Source organism: Onychomys torridus, chromosome 1 (assembly GCF_903995425.1).
Source record: "Onychomys torridus chromosome 1, mOncTor1.1, whole genome shotgun sequence".
Classification (NCBI taxonomy): Eukaryota; Metazoa; Chordata; class Mammalia; order Rodentia; family Cricetidae; genus Onychomys; species Onychomys torridus.
This window is the reverse complement of record NC_050443.1, coordinates 71,219,638-71,238,930: the sequence shown is the minus strand read 5'-3', so window position 1 is coordinate 71,238,930 and position 19,293 is coordinate 71,219,638. Positions and strand designations below refer to the sequence as shown.

Here is a 19,293-nt window from a genome sequence, read left to right as displayed (position 1 = left end):
GAGAGTCTACACAAGAAAGGACTTGGTTCTATGCTAAGGTCAACCCAATTTAAAACAACTCTAAGATCAGAATAGATGTTTCAGTGTTGACATGCAGAGTTACAATCACAGCCAAAGCTAAGTTCTCTCAGTAAATTGTTCATTAAGGCACATGCAGTCTGGAGTAACAGTTAAATGACAGGCATTGCAATGACATCACCCCCAACTTTGGTGTAACTGTGTCTAGAATGAGGACATCATGTAAGACTCCAGTTGCACCTTTCCAAACAAAATAAAAGCCAAAGACTAATGAAGCACAGGGAAGATTCTAGAAATCTTAAAGCTAACAAAGCATCTCTGTAGTTTACCTAAAAAATGGAGACTCTGGTGTTAGTTTGATTTTTTATACTACTCTATTCCAACTGCATGGCTTTTAGCAGTATGGTCAGCAATGTGGCTTGTGGAAACTAGCTATCTATGTTCAAACCTAGCTTCTCCATAATAGTACTCTGCCTTGGTGACTTATTGTAGAATGGAGATAAAAATGGGTTAAACAGTTAAAAATGTAAATTATGGAATGATGAGACGTCACTGACTTTATGTGTGTAACACCAATATCTCTTGCTTTAGCTTTCTTATAAGATGAGAAAAATAATCCTTTTTTAAAAGACTACATAGGATATTTTATGTTTGAGATGGTAAAAATTCAGAAGGCAGTTAACAGTTATTACCATTTGTTCAAGATGTATTTTCATATTTTCTTTATTATTTATCTAGTCCTAATGCTGACCAGAAATAATTCATAGAGAAGATGAAACATCCTCTTTATTTAATTTAAATGATTGAGAAGAACTGCTCAGTCCAGGGCAACTGAAATTGCAGATCAGTGTGCTAACACATGAAACGTGTCTGCCATGAAATAAGCCTTAATAAACTACTTCTCATGTGCTCTTTGGGATTTCATGTATGTGTATGTATTGTGTGTGACAAATCCACAAGTAAGTTTAGATCTAATGACCCTTGTCCTACCTCTCCCCTCTTTGCCTTTATGTGGAAAAATGTTTACTTAGATTATCAATAATGAAAGATAAGAATCAGTGTCTCTCTAAGAAAAGGGAAGAGAGCAGAAACTTAATAAATGATGACTACTAATTTATCTTCATTGTGGGATCTGTTCTTCAATGCCATTATGAAAACAAAGTGCCTTTCTTCACAGCTGAGAAAGCAGAGGGATGCATAGCCCCACATTATACAGCCACTTAGTTGGCAAGTCTTTATTGAAACACATTCATCTACATGATACCTATTGGTGAAATTTTTAAGGCCACTCCATGTAGTTAAAAAGGAGGTTTATTTTTTGTGGTAGCTTACAAATGAAGGGATAGGTTGCAGGGTCTGGGGAAGGTATGGCACAGTCCGGCAGTGTTCACTGGAGAACTCTGCTCAGTCTACCTCCAGTGTCCAGGGTCCTGGAACCAAGAGAAGCCTCTCCTTTTGATCCTGGGTCTTCAGTGTCCTCTCTCAGCCCCTCCTTGTAGGCATGACCATTACCGAAGCCTCAATGGGGGTTGGAACTTCCAGGCCAAGGCTGGAATGGCTACCCACTACATCTCCCCCTTTTGTCTAAATAAGAAGGTCCTAACCTAATACAAGACCAATATTTTTATTTAAATCAGGTTGATTATAAATGTGATCTCTTTCTAAAGAAAAAAAGGGGATATGATATAGATATAATAGGATAAAAGGAGAGATTAATGAACTTACTTCTAAAGAGCAGCAACTTGTTTAAAATGTTTTACATTGGTATAGATTTTAGTCTATTGATACAAGCTTAAAGTTAATTTTGTTATACTGTGTGCATATTTCTACTCTTGTTTAAGATATTCTGTTTGTACAGCTCATTTAAAATTATAATGGATAATTAAAAATTCGATTAATAATTTAGTCATCTATGATAACCATACTTATAGCCATGTTAGTTAAGTCTTCTAGGTATATGTAGATATATTTCAGATAGATAGGTAATCTTCAAATACTTAAAAGACCTACAGAATATGGCATTTAAAATATTTAAAAAATTTAGACTTTCTGGACAGTGAGACATGTCTGCTCCTGGCATTACTGACTTACTTCAGAGAAGAAGATGGGCATCAAAGACACTACATTATGGAGTTTATCTTCTTGACAAAAATAGCCATTTGGGCAGGAAACTGTTCTTGCCTGTACTGTTTAAAAAATGTATCGACTAAACATGCAGGACCCATAGAAAGGTGACCACTGAACTTTGCTTGACAAAATGATCCTTCAGGTTCCTGCTTTGCAGAGGAAACTGCCAGACATTCTACAGGACACTGAAAAAAGTGACTAAGAGACTCTAGCCCTGTGGGGTGGGCTGAAGACAAATGCCCTAACTTTACAAAGGAACATTAGGTGACTGTCCAGGCTGCCAGCTGTCTCTGTTTACCCTGCAAGACTCCCAAAAGTTGCTTGCATCCTTCTCCCAGTTCTCAGGTAATATTTATCCTTTTGAGGTCTTTGATGTGGTTGAAGACTAGATAGTTATAATTTCCTCAGTTATGATACAAGATAAGTTAGATATAAAACCTTAGACTCATAAAAACAAGATAGATAGGATATCTTCTTTAATATTATAACTGTAATTCTTGCTTGATAATTGTTTTGTTATCTGAAATTTTATTATATTAAAGTTAAAACCTTGCTTTTTGAAAAAAAGAAAAGGGGAAGTGCTGTGGGATGTTCTGTATGTCAAATGTATTGCTCTGATTGGTTAAAATAAATAAAGTGCTGATTGGTCAGTAGCCAGGCAGGAAGGATAGGGTAGGTGGGACAAGGAGGAGGAGAATTGTGGGAAGTGGAAGGCTGGGTGGAGAGATACTGCTAGCCGCCGCCATGACAAGGAAGATGTAAGGTACTGGTAAGCCACAAGTCACATGGCAAAGTATAGATCAATAGAAATGGGTTAATTTAAGATAAAAGAAGTAGATAACAAGAAACCTGCCACGGCCATACAGTTTGTAAACAATATAAGTCTCTTTGTACTTACTTGGTTGGGTCTGAGCGACTTTGGGACTGGCAGATAAGAGAGATTTGTCTTGACTGTGGGCCAGGCAAGAAAACTCTACCTACAGATACCTACTGTTATCTGTAGTCACCATACTGTATAGTATGTCCACAACACCTACTCGAGTATCCTACATAACATTACCTTGCATTTTTGATCAGCATCCTCTCATTTTTACATTGATTATAGAATTTTGGTACATCCCTATGTCTGCCTAGTTCCCAGAGGCATACAACTTCCTTCTATTTGTCTTACTTCTTCCAAAGAAAGAGTTATATAGTTATATGAATGGAAATTTAAGATGTTATTTATGACTATAGATGAGGTCTTCAATAATACTCTTTTAAAGACAATCACGGAAAAGTATTATATATTTATGAATTATAATTTGGAGACTAATTATCAGATGTTCAGTCTAAACAATTTGACCTGTCATACTGTACAAACTCTCTTGGCTTCCATCACTCACAGCTGAGTCCATATGGGTCTGTTGGTATTGGTTACCTCATGTACAAAGAACAATTTCAACATTTGCTTTCTTTAATCATTTAAGCTAATTAAACACTGTACTCCAAAGCACTCTGTAGTCTGTAAGATATACAAACATCATCTCCATAAATTTTTATAATTTCTAAAAGGCATTTAAATTATATCTGCATATAACTGGCTATGTTCTGATCCTGAATATGGCTTATAAGAATCATAAGCCAGTGTTGGTGCCAGAGAATGGGTAAAATAGCCTCTTCCTTCTCCTTTGTGTGTGACTTTTATGCTCTTGACTCCCCTTACATGCTGGACTCTGGGGAAGCTGTTATAAGAAGTCACTTGTGTTGGTCAATTCCTTTGGTGTTGCCCGTCTCTGTAGCTTCCTATATGAAGTTGTCCCTGACTCATCAGCCTGCACCAGGTGCCAATTCTGAAGCTTTCAATCCTCCCCAACAAGCACACATCCCTTCTATTATACTTCGTATTTACTTAGCTGCATCTCTGAGAAGTTCACTTTGCTGTCTCCCTGAGAAGATCAAATACTCATAACTAATATTTATTAAATGAATAGGAGGAAAGCTAGAAAGATGAGTTAATGTATGCATGGCTTCAATGAAGGTGTAACTAAACAAAGGAGCAGAAACGGAGACTAAAGGGAGAAAGTAAAAACATGGCAGTTAAACATGAAAGACAAAGGCATTTGATTAGAAAGAGAATTATTTTAGAAAAGAAAGGGCAGAATAGAGACATTGGAAAAAGATGGGGCAAGGGGAAACCATATGGTCAAAGCATATAATATACCTGCATGAAAATGTCCTAATTAATTCTATTACTTTTATAATGGATATGTGCTAATAAAATAATATGCTAGAAAAAGAGGCATATGAAAGCTTCTAGGAAGGGAGAGTCAGTTGTCTTCAGGGTTGTGGCCCCTGAAAGACTACCCATGCTCCAGTAGATGGTCTTACACCCATTCATATACAGGTAATGCTAAGGGGACTCAGTAGTTAAAACAATAAATAAAAAAGACCACATGAAGTTTGGAGATATGGTGGCAGGAGGAGGTAGGTAAGGAATTAGAGAGGAGAGAATGGGAGATGAGGATGGGTTTGAACCTTTACTCTTTCAAAAATAAAAACAAATCAATAAAATTAAAAATAGACACATTTAACTTCATTTAATTGAAAGTGTCAAGAAAAATATTTCCAAATGCAGCTGGGTGAATAAAATCAGCCAAAATAATTAAGAAACCAAACTATCAGTATACTAAAGAGTCCAATACTATCCCACATGTAATTCTATTACATTTACAATACACATATTTACAAAGTATTAAATATGCTCCAGGAACTCTTCTTTTTACTAGGGATGATATCTAAAACAATCAAGTTCTCCTGTTTTTACCAAACATATACACTTTTGTACAGGGATACAGACAATACTCAATTCCCAGGTTACCAATACATGACTACTCATTGATTTGCAGAGTGTGTGGAAGCTGCTATTCTCATTTGCCAATAGTCTCAGCCACATCGCCTGATTTATTATTTTCAGCATCAGTGCATGATGTAGTATGAATAAAGAAGTTAGAAAGGAAAATCATTTGTAGACTTCTACAATAATCAAATGACAAATGTGTCTTGAACCAGTGTGCTGTCCATAGAGAAGTGAGCACATTGTGAGCATATTTTGAAGAGCTTGCTAGTTGATAGGGTCCAGGATTTGAAAGGAAAATGGAGAGGAAGCTGACCACAGAGACCATTGTGGCAAGAGCCACAATGGAATAGAGTGACCATTTATTGTAAAAGGAAGACTATGAAGAGGCAGGATGAGGACAAATAACATATCTACGACTGTAAATATTTACTGTATAAAAATCTAAGGGGAAATCAAGTGAGAAGCTAATTAGGCAATGAAGACATAAACATCTATCTTAAACATAAATAGGAAGTGGGGGGTGGGAGGTCAGAAAAGCTGTGTGAGTATTATTGGAAAAAAATAAAATAACAAACAACCTAATACCCAATATAAATTAATTTAAGTAAATTATGGTTCAACTGCATACAAGAGACAGTTATTATATAGTTATTGAAATATTTTTAATGATTTGAGATTTTATTTTATTCCTCTGATAGAATATTTACTTGTTATTCTTTATATTTTATTTTATGACTTTTATATAAATGCACATTATTTAATAAAAATAGATAAAAAACAAAAAGCAGAAATCCAAAAGGACATAAAGTTGGCTAATAGGTATAAGAAAATGATTTTAGGGGTGAACATTTCAAAGAATGTCTGGGAACTATGCAAAAGTAATATTTTTAAAATTATTTTTACTCAGATATAATTTTGTTCATTTTCTATATTACTGACATCATCTAAAAGCCATAAGTGAATTATATAATCCCAAAATTTATGAAATTAGTTAAGTCTGCAATAGAATAAGACTATATGTTTGGAATGTAATGATGATAGCCCACAATTTTGTTATATTTGTTAAGGTGTTCATTAACAATGAGTAATCTCTATAATAATAATGATGCTGCTGCTGATACTAAATAATAATGAAATAATGTCACCCACAGCAGCTAATAATACAGGTGATAGCAGAAACCACCCAGGGATAACAATGCTGTCACTGCTAACTCACTACCAAAGTATATACATGGGTACATTTAGGAATTAGATAATCTCTGTGTTTTATTATCATCTCAGTGACATATGGCAGCTAGAATAATCTCCTAGAGGAACAGATCATGGTTAGTTGTCCTGAGTCATAGCATATAACCTGTTTCAATTCACAAAGATAAGGACCAGAAATAAGCTGCACATTGTGCTGTTGAGAGTAATTGACTTGCAGTCCAAAGGACAACTAACTAGTAGTTGACGTCTTTTATACTGATCCCTACAAAACTATCCACTGTTCGTTAGTCTATTTTCTCCTTTCTTATTACATCAATCAGTCTGAAAGGTGATGATGAACTCTTGTGTCACAAAGTAATATAGTATTGATTTAATAATTTGAATTTTGCATCAATGACATAGGTATAGATGTACAATAACCATCTTCCCTAAGATAGTAGGCACAATGTTGTTCATTATGGGCATAGAAAATGATAAATATCCATAAAGAACACCTATATATCTTTACATTCTCATTACAACTTCATTTTTGCTAACATTGAATTAATTTCTCTGACAGTAAACAGCAACAACACGTTTCCAATATGTTTTCAGATGGTCCTTTTTAATTAAGATTTGCCAATGTCCCCATTAATATTCTCTACTTTTAACTGAGTTACTCTTTGAATCATACCTCTGGGCTTGTGTAAGTCAACCTTAATGGTTATGTGGACTCCTCATCAATAACGAGAAAACTTGTAGCTTTTACTTAATGATCTATTCTCTGTCTGTAGCACTGGTTAATCTATTCCCTCCTTTCCATTATAATGTTTCTTCTCGAAGGAGACCTGTACCAGCATGCCTCCTGTTGGAGAAACCAGGTAACCAACACAGAGCAGAATGGGTAACTTTGAGTCATTTGCTTATGAATCCTTAACTTGCTGACATTTTGCAATGAGCTTTATAAAATTCGTGAAGAACTTACTCATGCCTTGCAGAATTTTAACAGAGAAATCCTACTTGATGTTAGCAATCAGCGAAAAAACAAGAAAGAAAGACAAAACCCTAAAAATTACCCAAAGCACAATTGCACTCAGCTGAAGAGGTCAGGTGGAGAGACTTTATACCAGGCTGGGCTCCATTGACTCCCACTTTATATTTTCACTTAAGGTAGTATTAAATGTTCCTTGTCGTTATAAAAATAAACATTCTCAATAAAGCTGTCAGATTATATGGTTTCTTGAAATAAAACGTTGTAATGTGCTCTGCAGCGTAAGTTGAAGAAGCTGCTTGCAGAGATTGTCCCCTGCTTGAGCAGCTGTATCTCACTGCTGACTGTATTTCAATAAGTAGTTGGAAGATGTTTACCTAGAAGTTTTATTTGTGAAAAAGTTCATCTTATAGACTTTGCCTTTTAAACAGTATTCGTAACACCTAGCCTAAGGAAGTGCTTACTTCTTTCCAAGCACTTCACGCATATGAACTCAGTTTATTGTTTCAAGAAAGCCACGAGATGGGAAGTACCACTCTGATCCTTTTATAAATGAGAAAGCTCAAGCAGAGAACAGTTATGTAGCATATCCAAGTTTATGCTATAGAAAGAAGTCAAGGCTGAGGTCAAATTTGAGCACGTGGCCTTGGAAACTTAAAATCCAGTCACTGAATATTCATCAGAATTCTCATGAGGGTCACTTGCCTGTTTACAGTCCTGACGGCTGTTTTCCATTGTATTTGGTTAAAAGCTCATAGGAAAAGATTATGTATGAAGAAAGAAAATTCAGTTAATCTAATACTGCTGTAAATCATGGATTTCGAGATAAAAAGCAGAGAGGCTGGAGTGTGCTCATGCTCTGACAGAAAGCTCTGGCTCTGATTGTTCCAGAGCCTGTTCCTAATGGATGCCCTTCAACTTTGGCAATTACTAAAAGACTTTCAGCAAGATACAATAATTGGGAAGTTTGTGTTATTAAATTCAAAATTTCCCAAACTTTGGAAGCATATTTTCTTTGGGGTTTGTGCACAAGTAATTAAACAAAAGTAAAGATGGTCTATAGTGAAAATGTCTAACTAGATCAGGCTAGCTCCTCATAATGAGCTTGGGCTGTAGGATGTAGCTCGAAATACAACATATCCCCATTTTTCTCTGTGTTCTCTACTTCTGACCCCATTGCCACAACATTACAGCTGTGAAATCTCTTCTCTCATTTCTTCAGTGGCCCATCTACTTCTCAAAAAAGCCTTAAAAGAAATCCCAATTGTTTTCTATCTGTTGAGATTTGCTTTGTGGCCAAGTATGTGGTCGATTTTAGAGAAGGTTCCATGGGGTGCTGAGAAGAAGGTATATTCTTTTTTGTTAGGGTGGAATGTTCTGTAGATATCGAATCCACCAGGTTTAAATGAATCCCCAGGGGTATCTTGGTCCTGGAGGACATGGGAATGGAGGGGAGGGGCTGGGGGGAAGGTGGGGGGGGGGGCAGGAGTGGGGAGGACAGGGGAACCTATGGCTGATGTATAAAATTAAAACACATAATAATAATAAAAAATAAAATAAAATAAAAAAAGAAATCCCATGAATAGGTAATTTAGATTTGTTGGCTAGTACTCTCCAGTAGATTCTTAATGCACTTTGGATTAAACTCATATTTCATCATTACCTCTGAATCCTTTATCATCTGGCTCCTGCCTCCTACCCCAGCCTGATTTTCTACATGCTCCCATTAGCCAAGTTTCCTAAACACACTACAGTTATTCCAGATACAGTGACCTTGCCCTTGTTTCTTTCTTCTTCTCCTTCTCCTTCTTCTTCTCCTTCTTTGCTTTCTCCTCCTCCTTCTCCTCCTCCTCTTCCTTCCTCCTCCTCCTTCTTTTCTTTTTCTGCTCCTGCTCCTTTTCCTCTACCTCTTCTTTCTCATCTTTCTCCTCCTTTTCCTCCTCCTTCCCCTTCTCCTCCTCCACCTCATCCTTACTCTCTTCTTCCTCATAGTGTCTTTTCTCTGATCTTTTCATAACCATGTGTTTTCATTTTTCTGTTCTCAGCTTAACACTACCTTTTTGTTGCCTCAGGCAGGCGCTCTTATGGTATTCTGCCCCATGAAGTGCTCTTTCCTAGTCACTGCCTATAACACAATCCTAGTGTATTTTCACTATAGTTCTCAACTAGGTCTGAACTTAATTCTGTCTTATTATTGTGCTAGAATATAAATTCCACAAGGACAGGAACCCAATGTGTTTTTACTATTGTGATTTTGTTTCTAATAACTATGTGGGATACATTTTAGAAACTGAATAATCACTGGATGAGTAAGTCAATGAAAGAGAAAAGACAACTTGGGTATATGTCAGAAATATACCCATTGAGTTAGTATTTTGTACTTTGGGGGCAAATAGGGTAGAAGTAGACCCCTAGCTAGTGGGATGGTATCTGCTTAGATAACCAATCAAGCAGATGAGATTCAAAGTCACAATCCATAGTTATTCTTAGTTGTTTCTACACACGAGGACTCTATTTAGAGATTTTATTTAGCTTATGCTTTAGGATCAACCAAAATATGTGAAAGCCTACTGTGTGGCCACAGCCAAATAGGCACTCAGATATGTCTGTGCCTTTAAGGTTATGCGAAGTTAGTTTCTAGTAATAGGATGCATATCTCTAGTGCCCTGCTTTGCATCACAATATTCACTGTATAGATTAGCAAATGAAGCAATTGCATGGTGACAGTTTCCTTTTGCATCCCAATTTTTTGTTTCAAGTTTAGTGCTAAGGATTCATTTAGGTACTCTCAAGAGACTGATCTGGATTGTGAACAAATGTAGTTCACACTCCTGAGTATGAGGGAAGATGCGGTGGCATGTAGAAGGAATGAGTAGTGGAAGGTAACCTGTAAAGTTTTCATCCTTCAGGGGTGATGCTCGATTGATTGCAGTTTGCTTAAATTCTTCTTCCAGATCCTTTATCCTCCAAACAGTAAATATCAGCTTAGAGAAACAGAATGAATACTGTATTGCATATTCAGGAACATCGTCTCTAAATCAGGCTCTACAGCTTACAAGCAGAGAACCAGAGGAAGCCAACAAATCATTCATTCTAGGGCCGAGCTCCTCTTCCATCATGTAGGAGCAGATTAGGCTGCATGCATTTATGGCCCTTCCAGATCTGACAGCTTGTAACTCTCTGTCAAAAACTGCACGAGCACTATTGTTTTTACATTTTTTTTTTTTTTTTTTGAGACAAGGCCTCACATTGTAGCCTAGTCTGGCTTCAGAGTCATGGTAACCCTCTTGTCTTATCCCGCCAGGTACTTGGGTTACAGCAGTGAACTATCATACCAAGCTGAAGACCAGATTTCTTCATCACACTGAATCTACTCTATTGGGTCTCAGTAGGCTCACTACCAAGACATTTTCATCTAAGACTGATTTATTTAGGTTTCCTTTCTGTAAGTTGGTGGAAAAACATTTACAAATGTAATGAGAAAGAGATAAACTAAGTCATGGTGGCATTATTCTAGTAAAAATTGCTAAAACTCTTTACTGTCTATCTATAATAGAGGGAGCATAAACCAGAAGAATAGAGCAATACTCCTTACAGCAGACAGAATATATGAGGCATTTATAACTAGATGTTTCCAGCTTGATGTGATTTTAGAGGCTGTGGAAGAACTCTGCTTCTATAAAAGTGCTTTCCTGCATGCTAAACTCTCGTCATTATGGAATTCTTGATTTGTTGCTTTAGGTAAGTATAATGAAGTTCTCAATTATAATATATAACTCAAAGATTGTACCAAACTCCTATAATCTTCTAAAAATTAATGCAATATTCATAATTTATTATTATGTTAAAACCTTCTAGTTCCTTGAAGGAATAATAAGATCCTTTACTCCAAATCTATAGTCAAGGAATTCAAGACTTACAGAGATTGAGTGACTTGAATGGTCATGTAGGTATTGAGTGGCAGGGCCAGGAGTACAAGCCATAAAATCATCTCTGTGAGATAAAGGGTGTGGATATGGGGAGGAGACCTTTAAAGAGAGCTTGATTAGAATTCTTACTTTGATCTTTATTGTATGACATGAGACATTTTCTTAACTACTTTTAGTTTTTTTTTAATTTGCAAACATTAAGACTATCACACAGAAATCACACACACACACACACACACACACACACACACACACACACACACACACACTTTATATTCCTTTTTAAATCTTTACCAGCTATCTCCCCACTATAAATGCCCTTTCTGATTTCTTAATTCTGACCAATACCTACATATTCTCTGGTTCAGAATCAAGGTTCCCTCTTATTTAAAACTTCATTTGATGCTATGGCTGTTTCTATGGTATCTACATAAACTTCAAAATCACTTATAAATATTTCTTAAATGCCTCCTATATTATTAAGAATCTCTGATAATGCTCCACCACATAGTGGTGATTGAATTCTGCTTGTCTCTGTTCTTCAATCCAGGACTGGAGAGATGGCTTAGCAGTTAAGAACACTTGCAGCTGAATTCACATCCATTATCATGTGGCTTTACTACCTCTTATAACTCCAGTTCCAGGGGATTCTACACCCATCTCAGAAGGCGCATACAAACATGTAGCATACACACTTATATAAGTAAAAGTGAAATAAACTTTAATACATTTATTAAAATATCTTTAGCATTTAAAAAGGATAATGACTGATACAAAATTGCCAACACTTTTTTTCTAGGTAAAGCTATAATTAATGCTATTAATTATTATAATTATTTTACAAAAGAAGGAAAATTTAATACCAGAATTTATAACCTTAAAGTTATGAAACAATAAAGTTACCTTTATGGAAAAATCTACTAGAGTAGAGGGAATACACATTGCTTTACATTTTTTTTTTTGCTTATTTATTAGTTTTTAGATGCCTAGCGCCCATAGTATAGTAGGAAATATTGGATTAATATAATGAATGAAACATTGACTCTGTCTCTGAGCCAGTATCTCTGGCCTATAGAAAACTTACGGCTGGGCAATAGGAGGTAGGACACACCACTGTTGGCAGAGTAGCAAGAGGAAGTGTACATGGTATGAGTTGATAGAATTTTCTTCACAATGTTGCTTGGCACGAGCCATTCCTAAGACTTTGTGTGTTTATTAGCAAGAATATCTTGCATGGAAACAGAACAGGGGTCAAGGCCAGAAGTAAGACAATGAGACATATATACTGTAGGAGGACGATGCTATAGAGAGATTGTCTGTCTGTCTGTAAGACCATTCTGTATGACTCTAAAGTCGGTTAGGAATTAAAATAAGTGCAGGTACTTTGTATAGAAAACATTTGTCAGATATTTACTACATGCCACACATGGTTCTGGGTTGCTTGTGTTTATCTTCATTTAATTACTACAACTCATTGACAGAGATAAAACTGCTCTTCCCTGGCAGAGGTTGATAGATAATTACATGTCCACACGGTTGGGCTTGCCCGGTGGACCACCTAACTATTTCCCATTCAGAATAGCCATCTCCAGGTCAGACATCTTGCGGGACCAGGACTCTGTGGCTTTATGTGGTTGCGTAAAGCGCGTGTGCAGCCATGTAATCTACACGCATGCGTGGAGTACCCACAGGAGTTTCTGTATGCATGCACAGCCCAACCTTTAAAAAGCCGGTGCCATCTTGCATGAGTCTCTTTCTCTCCCCCCCACATGTGTTTCACACAGGCCTGTCACCTCTATCCTCTTTAATAAAACTCTTCTGTGGTCTTGTCGTGTTCGGGACATGGTCCTAGCACCACTTAAATGCTAACAATGGTGCCGTGCGGAAACGGGAAACCCAGGAACCGGGATGGAAACTGCGCTACACACACTGGGAACTCTGCTCCGTTCACGACAGATCACTCTCCATTAGCCTGGTCGCACAAAATCTGCATGCAATACCGCTACTGATTGGTGAGTTTTCCCCTTTTTGGCTACCGTAAACGGTTTCCTGAATCGGTGAGAACAACCGTTGAGCGTCCAGCGCCTCACTGGTTATTCTTGAGACCGGGGGAACCCCCGGCAATGGTCTTTGCTGGCCACGGCTGGCCCCCGCATTGCGGGCCAGATTTCCAGCCACTTCCTACGTCTGCAGCTTGAGATATTTCATAAAGGGACCACCATCGTCAGGTGCGTCCTGGGAGCTGTGTGAAGCTGGCACGTTCTTCCGCACCCGACGGGGTGGCTGAGCGTCAAGGGCTCCCAGGGAGACCTTCCTTCACACAGCGGGGGCCCCACTTATTGGCTGATGAGCTGACAAGGCGGCTTGTGCCCGAGATCTGTCCAGACTTCTGGGAGGTCTTGGCACCGGATCATGTTTATTTTTTGTTTTTTGTCTCTCCGCTGCAGACATGGGAAATAAGGCTTCCAACTCGATCAGCCCTACTTACAGATTCCTAAGCTTATCCGTCTCTATACTGAGAGATAGCCCAAGTATGCTTTAAAAAATAACAAAAAGTCCCAATCTTTTACGGGAGTTATCTAATTCTGGCCAGTGACCAGACAAATGGAAAGAGTTGCTCTTTATCTTAGCTTTCTCTCTCTCTAAAAGCTCTAAAAAGGTAACCATGGCTTGTGATTCTTCCACCAACCAGCATGCACCTCCAGCTGGCCGCCGCGGTCACTATTGATACCACCACGATTTTTTACAGTGAGTCTGCTGTTCTAATGGCTGAAATCTGAGCTATATGTTTGCGACGCACAATCCCAGGGGTTGTCCAGGCTGTGCTGGCAACAGCAGGCATATTTTTGCTCAGAGCGAAAAGGGCATCTGGGGTCTACTGGGTGGATCCACGGCAGCACAGTCGCAGCTCCTCCCATCCCTTGATGAAAGTGGGGTCACTTGAGCTGATCTTAGATCTTACTTCATTCTCAGGATGCCTGAGTTGAAGTCTGATCCCGGTTTGTTATTTTAATTTTTTATTTTCCACTCAGTTACAGTCATGGGACAGAGGGCAGATACCACCCACTTACATTGGCAGATGGGGCGGATACTGGTAAATCTGGCCGCTTAACAGCTTTGCAGTACCAGTAAACCTGACCACATAACAGTGTGGCAGGTACTTCAGCCAGCAAATGGGAAAATTAAGAGTTGCTTCATCTCCAAGCTTTTTGCTAAAGCTCTAAACCCTTTCTTTCCTTTCCCACTAAGGCGTCTGCCACGTGTAACCTTTTCTGTCTGACTTTCCGCACCGTTGGTGGGCAGGCTCAAATGCGCGCGGGCTTGGGCAGTTTCTAAGACTTGCCCTAACTTACCTTAACTCCACCCACTCATTCTCAAACTGCCTTGAGAACCACAGACGTGTCTAAAAGCAGCTGAGATCTAAACAATTAAGTTTACAATAATCGGGATGGCTCCTAAGCCAAAAGGAATCAGCATATAGCCTCAGGCAAGTCTTCCAAAAGGATCAGTTTACAGTCTGCCTACTGGCAGATCTTCCAAAAGCTGTCCTTAAGCCACCAATCATCAGGAAAAATTCAGGACAGAGTAAAATCCCTCTCTTGTTCCCGGCTAAAAGTTAAATATCTGGAGAACAAGGCTCCTGACCCCACGGGCAAAAGAGTCATCTGTGGCATTTAAGGTGTGCCAGGAAGGAAAAGCCCGAAAACAAAATTGCCAAATGCTGGCACTCTCTGACTCCCAAAAGCTGTTGGGTCCCTGTTTTAAATGAAAAAGGCCACGGGCTAGCGAATGCCCTGCCAGGCCATCAACAGCCTTGTCCTTGTGCTGCCTAGAAAGACAACCAGTCAGCTGACTGCCCCCAGGCACCAAGACGCATGGGTACAGCAAGCTAAGACCTCCAGCAAACCTAGGCTTGGCTACAGACACAGCAGGGAACCCAGAACTCAGCAGGGAAGCAATCAGTTTCATTCCTTCTGGACACCAGAGCCATTGACTCAGTCCTGGGAGTTTTAGGATGTCACTCCTTTCTATTGTCGGGAACAGAGGACAGCCTTACTTACCTCACCAGATTTAATTGTACTTTCAGAGTTACTTAATGAGAAGGATTTCCAACTAAGATAAGAGCTCATTGTCTCATTTCAAAGTTACCTCCTGTGTTTCTCATGTGCATATAGACAGGGCCATGATCTTTGCCTTGTACCTAATTTAAAAAAATACGTTCTCTTCCACTCTCAAGCTCCAGAGGAATAAGGTATCACCCCTTTCCCAACTAGGGCCACATAGAGCCGGAGGCAAAAGGGACCATCAAAATATCCAGGCGGTAAGGATATAACAATCTATCACTGTTCAGTACTCAACAACTGATCACCTGTGTATCCCAAACGCTAAACTAGCAAAACAAACAGGTGCCTTAAATAAACTGCCTTAAATAAGGCTTGTCTCAGATAAAAATTAAGCAGAGTATTAAAACATCACAGCCATCTTTTTAACATGTTTCCATCCAGACAGGCCAGATCTACCTCAGATAAATGTCAACTCCAAAAATAAAATAATAATGAGTCTTTTGTCTAAGCTTTTTATGTCACCAGTGTTTTGTCAGATAGAAGGTTCCCAGCCACACCATGGAGGATGGACAGCTGCAGGATCTCATCCTAGGACCAGCCACACCATGGAGGATGAACACAGCTACAGGATTTCATCCCAGAACTTCAGGAGACAGCTTCCTCATCTCCCCCCAAGAACCAATCAACGTCCACCATTCAGCCTGAAGCAGTCTTTGAGAGAAACGGCATCCCATACCCATCTATCCACATTTTTTTCTTTTTTAAAACATGAGAGTCAGGAATGATAGATAATTACATGTCCACACGGTTGGGCTTGCCCGGCGGACCACCTAACTATTTCCGGTTCAGAATAGCCATCTCCAGGCCAGACATTTCGCGGGACCATGACTCTGTGGCTTTATGTGGTTGCGTAAAGCGTGCGTGCAGCCATGTAATCTACACGCATGCGTGGAGTACCCACAGGAGTTCCTGTATGCATGCGCAGCTCAACCTTTAAAAAGCTGGTGCCATCTTGCATGAGTCTCTTTCTCTCTCTCCCCACCACGTGTGTTTCAAACAGGCCTGTCACCTCTATCCTCTTTAATAAAACTCTTCTGTGGTCTTGTCGTGTTCGGGATGTGGTCCTAGCACTGCTTAAATGCTAACAGAGGTGAGGAAGCTGAAGTGTGCAGATGTTAAGTGATTAACCCAAAGCCACAGTTAGCCAGAGACAGAGATAGGTCTTACCTGGACTGGATGAGTTTATAACTCAAAAGAACTTGTAGACCCCTTCCAGCCACATATTTCTCTGATGACAAGAGTTTATTTAAGTTGATGTTTACTTTGACACTAAGGAGGAAATCTAAATGGTTTTTAGTTAGAATTCTAAAACTGCTAGGCAACAAAGTTTTTCTATTCAAAAGCTATGCAAGCATGAACTCTTTGAAGTTTAATTTCTCCCTCTCTAAATAGTTATGGAAGTCCATCTCCCTGTTTTTGGAAGGATTAAATGAGCAGAGTGTGTTAAACAGCTAGCAAGTGGCCAGGATTATAAAGAGACTTTAACAAATGTTAATTTATTATGGGTCCTAGTAAGATAAAATGACATTTCAAATTAAAATCAGCTTCAATATTAGTGGCAGGCTGAGAGCAAACAGATTATTCTTCGGTGCTTAAAGGTGTCTATATTTACAAAATGCTTCACGAGACCCCGTGGATTATCTTTGCTATAGTCCTCATTTTAATTAAGAACATGGAGGTCAGATATCCCACCACCAGAAGAAGTCTGCACAGATGTATGTTTTCAGCTTCCAAATGTTTTGTTCCCTGGCTAAAGATACAACAAGCTCTGTCAGCAAACCTGATATTGCAAAATAAATAGGAAATGCTTAATCATTTCAAAATGCCAAAGAACAGAAAAGCCAAAGAATAAACACATGTCACATGAAGTCTCGTTTACTTTGTCAAAACTGACAGATAACTCCAATTAGAAAGACAAGATATAAAACCAAAACAATCCCTATCTATTTGTTATGTATACAAATATATGGATGTATTTTTATGATTTCATCTCAGTTTTTTTTTCTTTTTTCAAGATAGGGTTTCTCTGTGTAGCCCTGAGTGTCCTAGAACTCACTATGCAGACTAGGCCAGCCTCCAACTCAGAGAGATCCACCTGTCTTGGCCTACTAAATGCTGGGATTAAAAGTGTGTGCTACCACAACTTACCTTTGTTTAAAAAAATCAAGGAAAAAAAACCCAAATTGCAGATAAATGTCTAAACTATGAACGTATTTTGAAAAGTCAATGTCTACCTCCAGTTGTATCTAAGTATACATTTGTATATGTTTGAAATTTTCATTATAGGTTGTTATACTGGTCATCTCAAAGTAGGTCACTCTGAAGGGAGTTTGAGAGAGATCTTATTTTTAATTCTTTGAATATTCTGTTCAGTGTGGTTTAATCACATTCACCCCCTCCCTTAACTTCTCCCAGATCCAGTTTGTGTCATCTTTCCAAAAAATACTTTTCATTTTTATATCCATTGAGGCTAATTTATGCTTCCCATATTTGTTGACTGCGTGGCCTTCCATTGGAGAATGGTCCACTCATCAAGGGCTGTATTTGTAATGAGAACCAACTCTATTGAGGAGATTTTTGTTTTATAACCATAGTTTCACACCTTTGCCAAGTGTATTAAGAATATACTAGTTTTGTAACAATATGTTTAAAAATACATAGAAAAAATGAACATTTTTATTTACCCATCAATCAATCAATTTATTTATCACTTAATATTTGTTGGATTCTTATTGGTGGTAATTTAAATGAATTAATTTTTCTCTGTGAACTGTCAGACCTAATGTTTTAGAGTGGTGTGCACATATGCTGTCACTTGTGGTATTAGTAATGTAGTGGCATGTTCTGAGATTCCTGCCATGCTCCCTCTTGGAATTAACATGGTATATTAAATTCACACTCTTTGGAACCAAATTCACTTTTCTTCTTACAGCTTTTACACTAGAGGGAGGGTATGGTAACTCCCAAATGCTATTACATACGGATTGCCATGGGCAGTAAGAACATGGGAAGTAGAGTTGGAAGAGGAGAGCTTCAGTTCTGACCTCACATAACCAGTTGAGTTACATAGGCAAGCTATTCCCTTCCTTCTGAAACTGAGTGTGACCATTTTTCATCAAGTGATGAAACCTAATCTACAGAATGGCCGCAAAATTCAAATGGAATCAAATGTAAAAAATCTTGGTAGATCACTTTGTGATGGATATATATATCATACTGTTTCTCACAAGGTATTTGTGAGTACCTAGCAGGAAATGCCATTACAAGTAAACAGGTAGTTGCAGATTCTCACAGAAAGTAAAACTACACTGGGTTTGAAGAGCACTTAGAAAGTAGTTTGTCCACTAAGTAACAGCTGACATAGCCCACAAATATGACTTCTTCCATAAATGATAGCCAACCCAGTTAAGTTAGACGCATATCTGACCTGGTGTAGTCATCTTCAACCAGCATGTGCTTTGGAATTGGTGAGTACCTTCCTGGAGAGATGGGCGGCAGGGAAGTTTTGTATTCTAACGTGCCATTGTTACCAGACAGCAGATGAGTTTCCATTGGTGGAGAATAAGCTAAGGAATTGGGGAGAGAAAAAGAAATGGAATCAAACCTTTTGTGTGGGTGATTCCATGTTCAATATACTCCAGAGGATGTGTTAAAAATACAAAGGCTTTGCTACATGCCAAATTTTCCTTGTTCTTCTAGAGGGGTGAGTTGCTGTCTGTTTGCATTTCCCATATATAAGCACACAGTGACCTTAAGATTTGGAAAGATGTAATAACAGTTATATTTGTAGCCAAAGTTAGCATAATTAGGTGATGAGAAGAACTGGAGAGACTCCACACACGTTTCCAGAACGATGATTAATTTTCTATGGAAATGAAAATGTTAGCTTCTAATTGTAGGGCTCACATTCATTTTACATAATTAATATCCAATTATCAAAAGCAAAAGGCTCCCGAGGAATACATTGTCCTATTAATCCTTCTCCACAAATATGCTATACTTGCATAACAGGAAGTCTTCAGTGACAAGCACTTTTCTTCTGCTCTTCCCTAACACATCTTCTCATTGACACTCTTT

The 19,293-nt window shown here is 38.4% G+C and overlaps 1 protein-coding gene across 7 annotated transcripts in view; it reads right to left on the bottom strand.

Moving 5' to 3' along the window:
- Dlg2 (discs large MAGUK scaffold protein 2) overlaps positions 1 to 19,293 on the bottom strand; it is a 901,904-nt gene that overhangs the window by 467,261 nt on the left and 415,350 nt on the right. For all 7 annotated transcript variants that reach the window (XM_036186483.1, XM_036186442.1, XM_036186459.1 and 4 more), the window contains exon 8: positions 18,644 to 18,782. In XM_036186483.1, the coding sequence (XP_036042376.1) occupies positions 18,644 to 18,782 (139 nt within the window). The remainder of the gene's footprint in view (positions 1 to 18,643; positions 18,783 to 19,293) is intronic.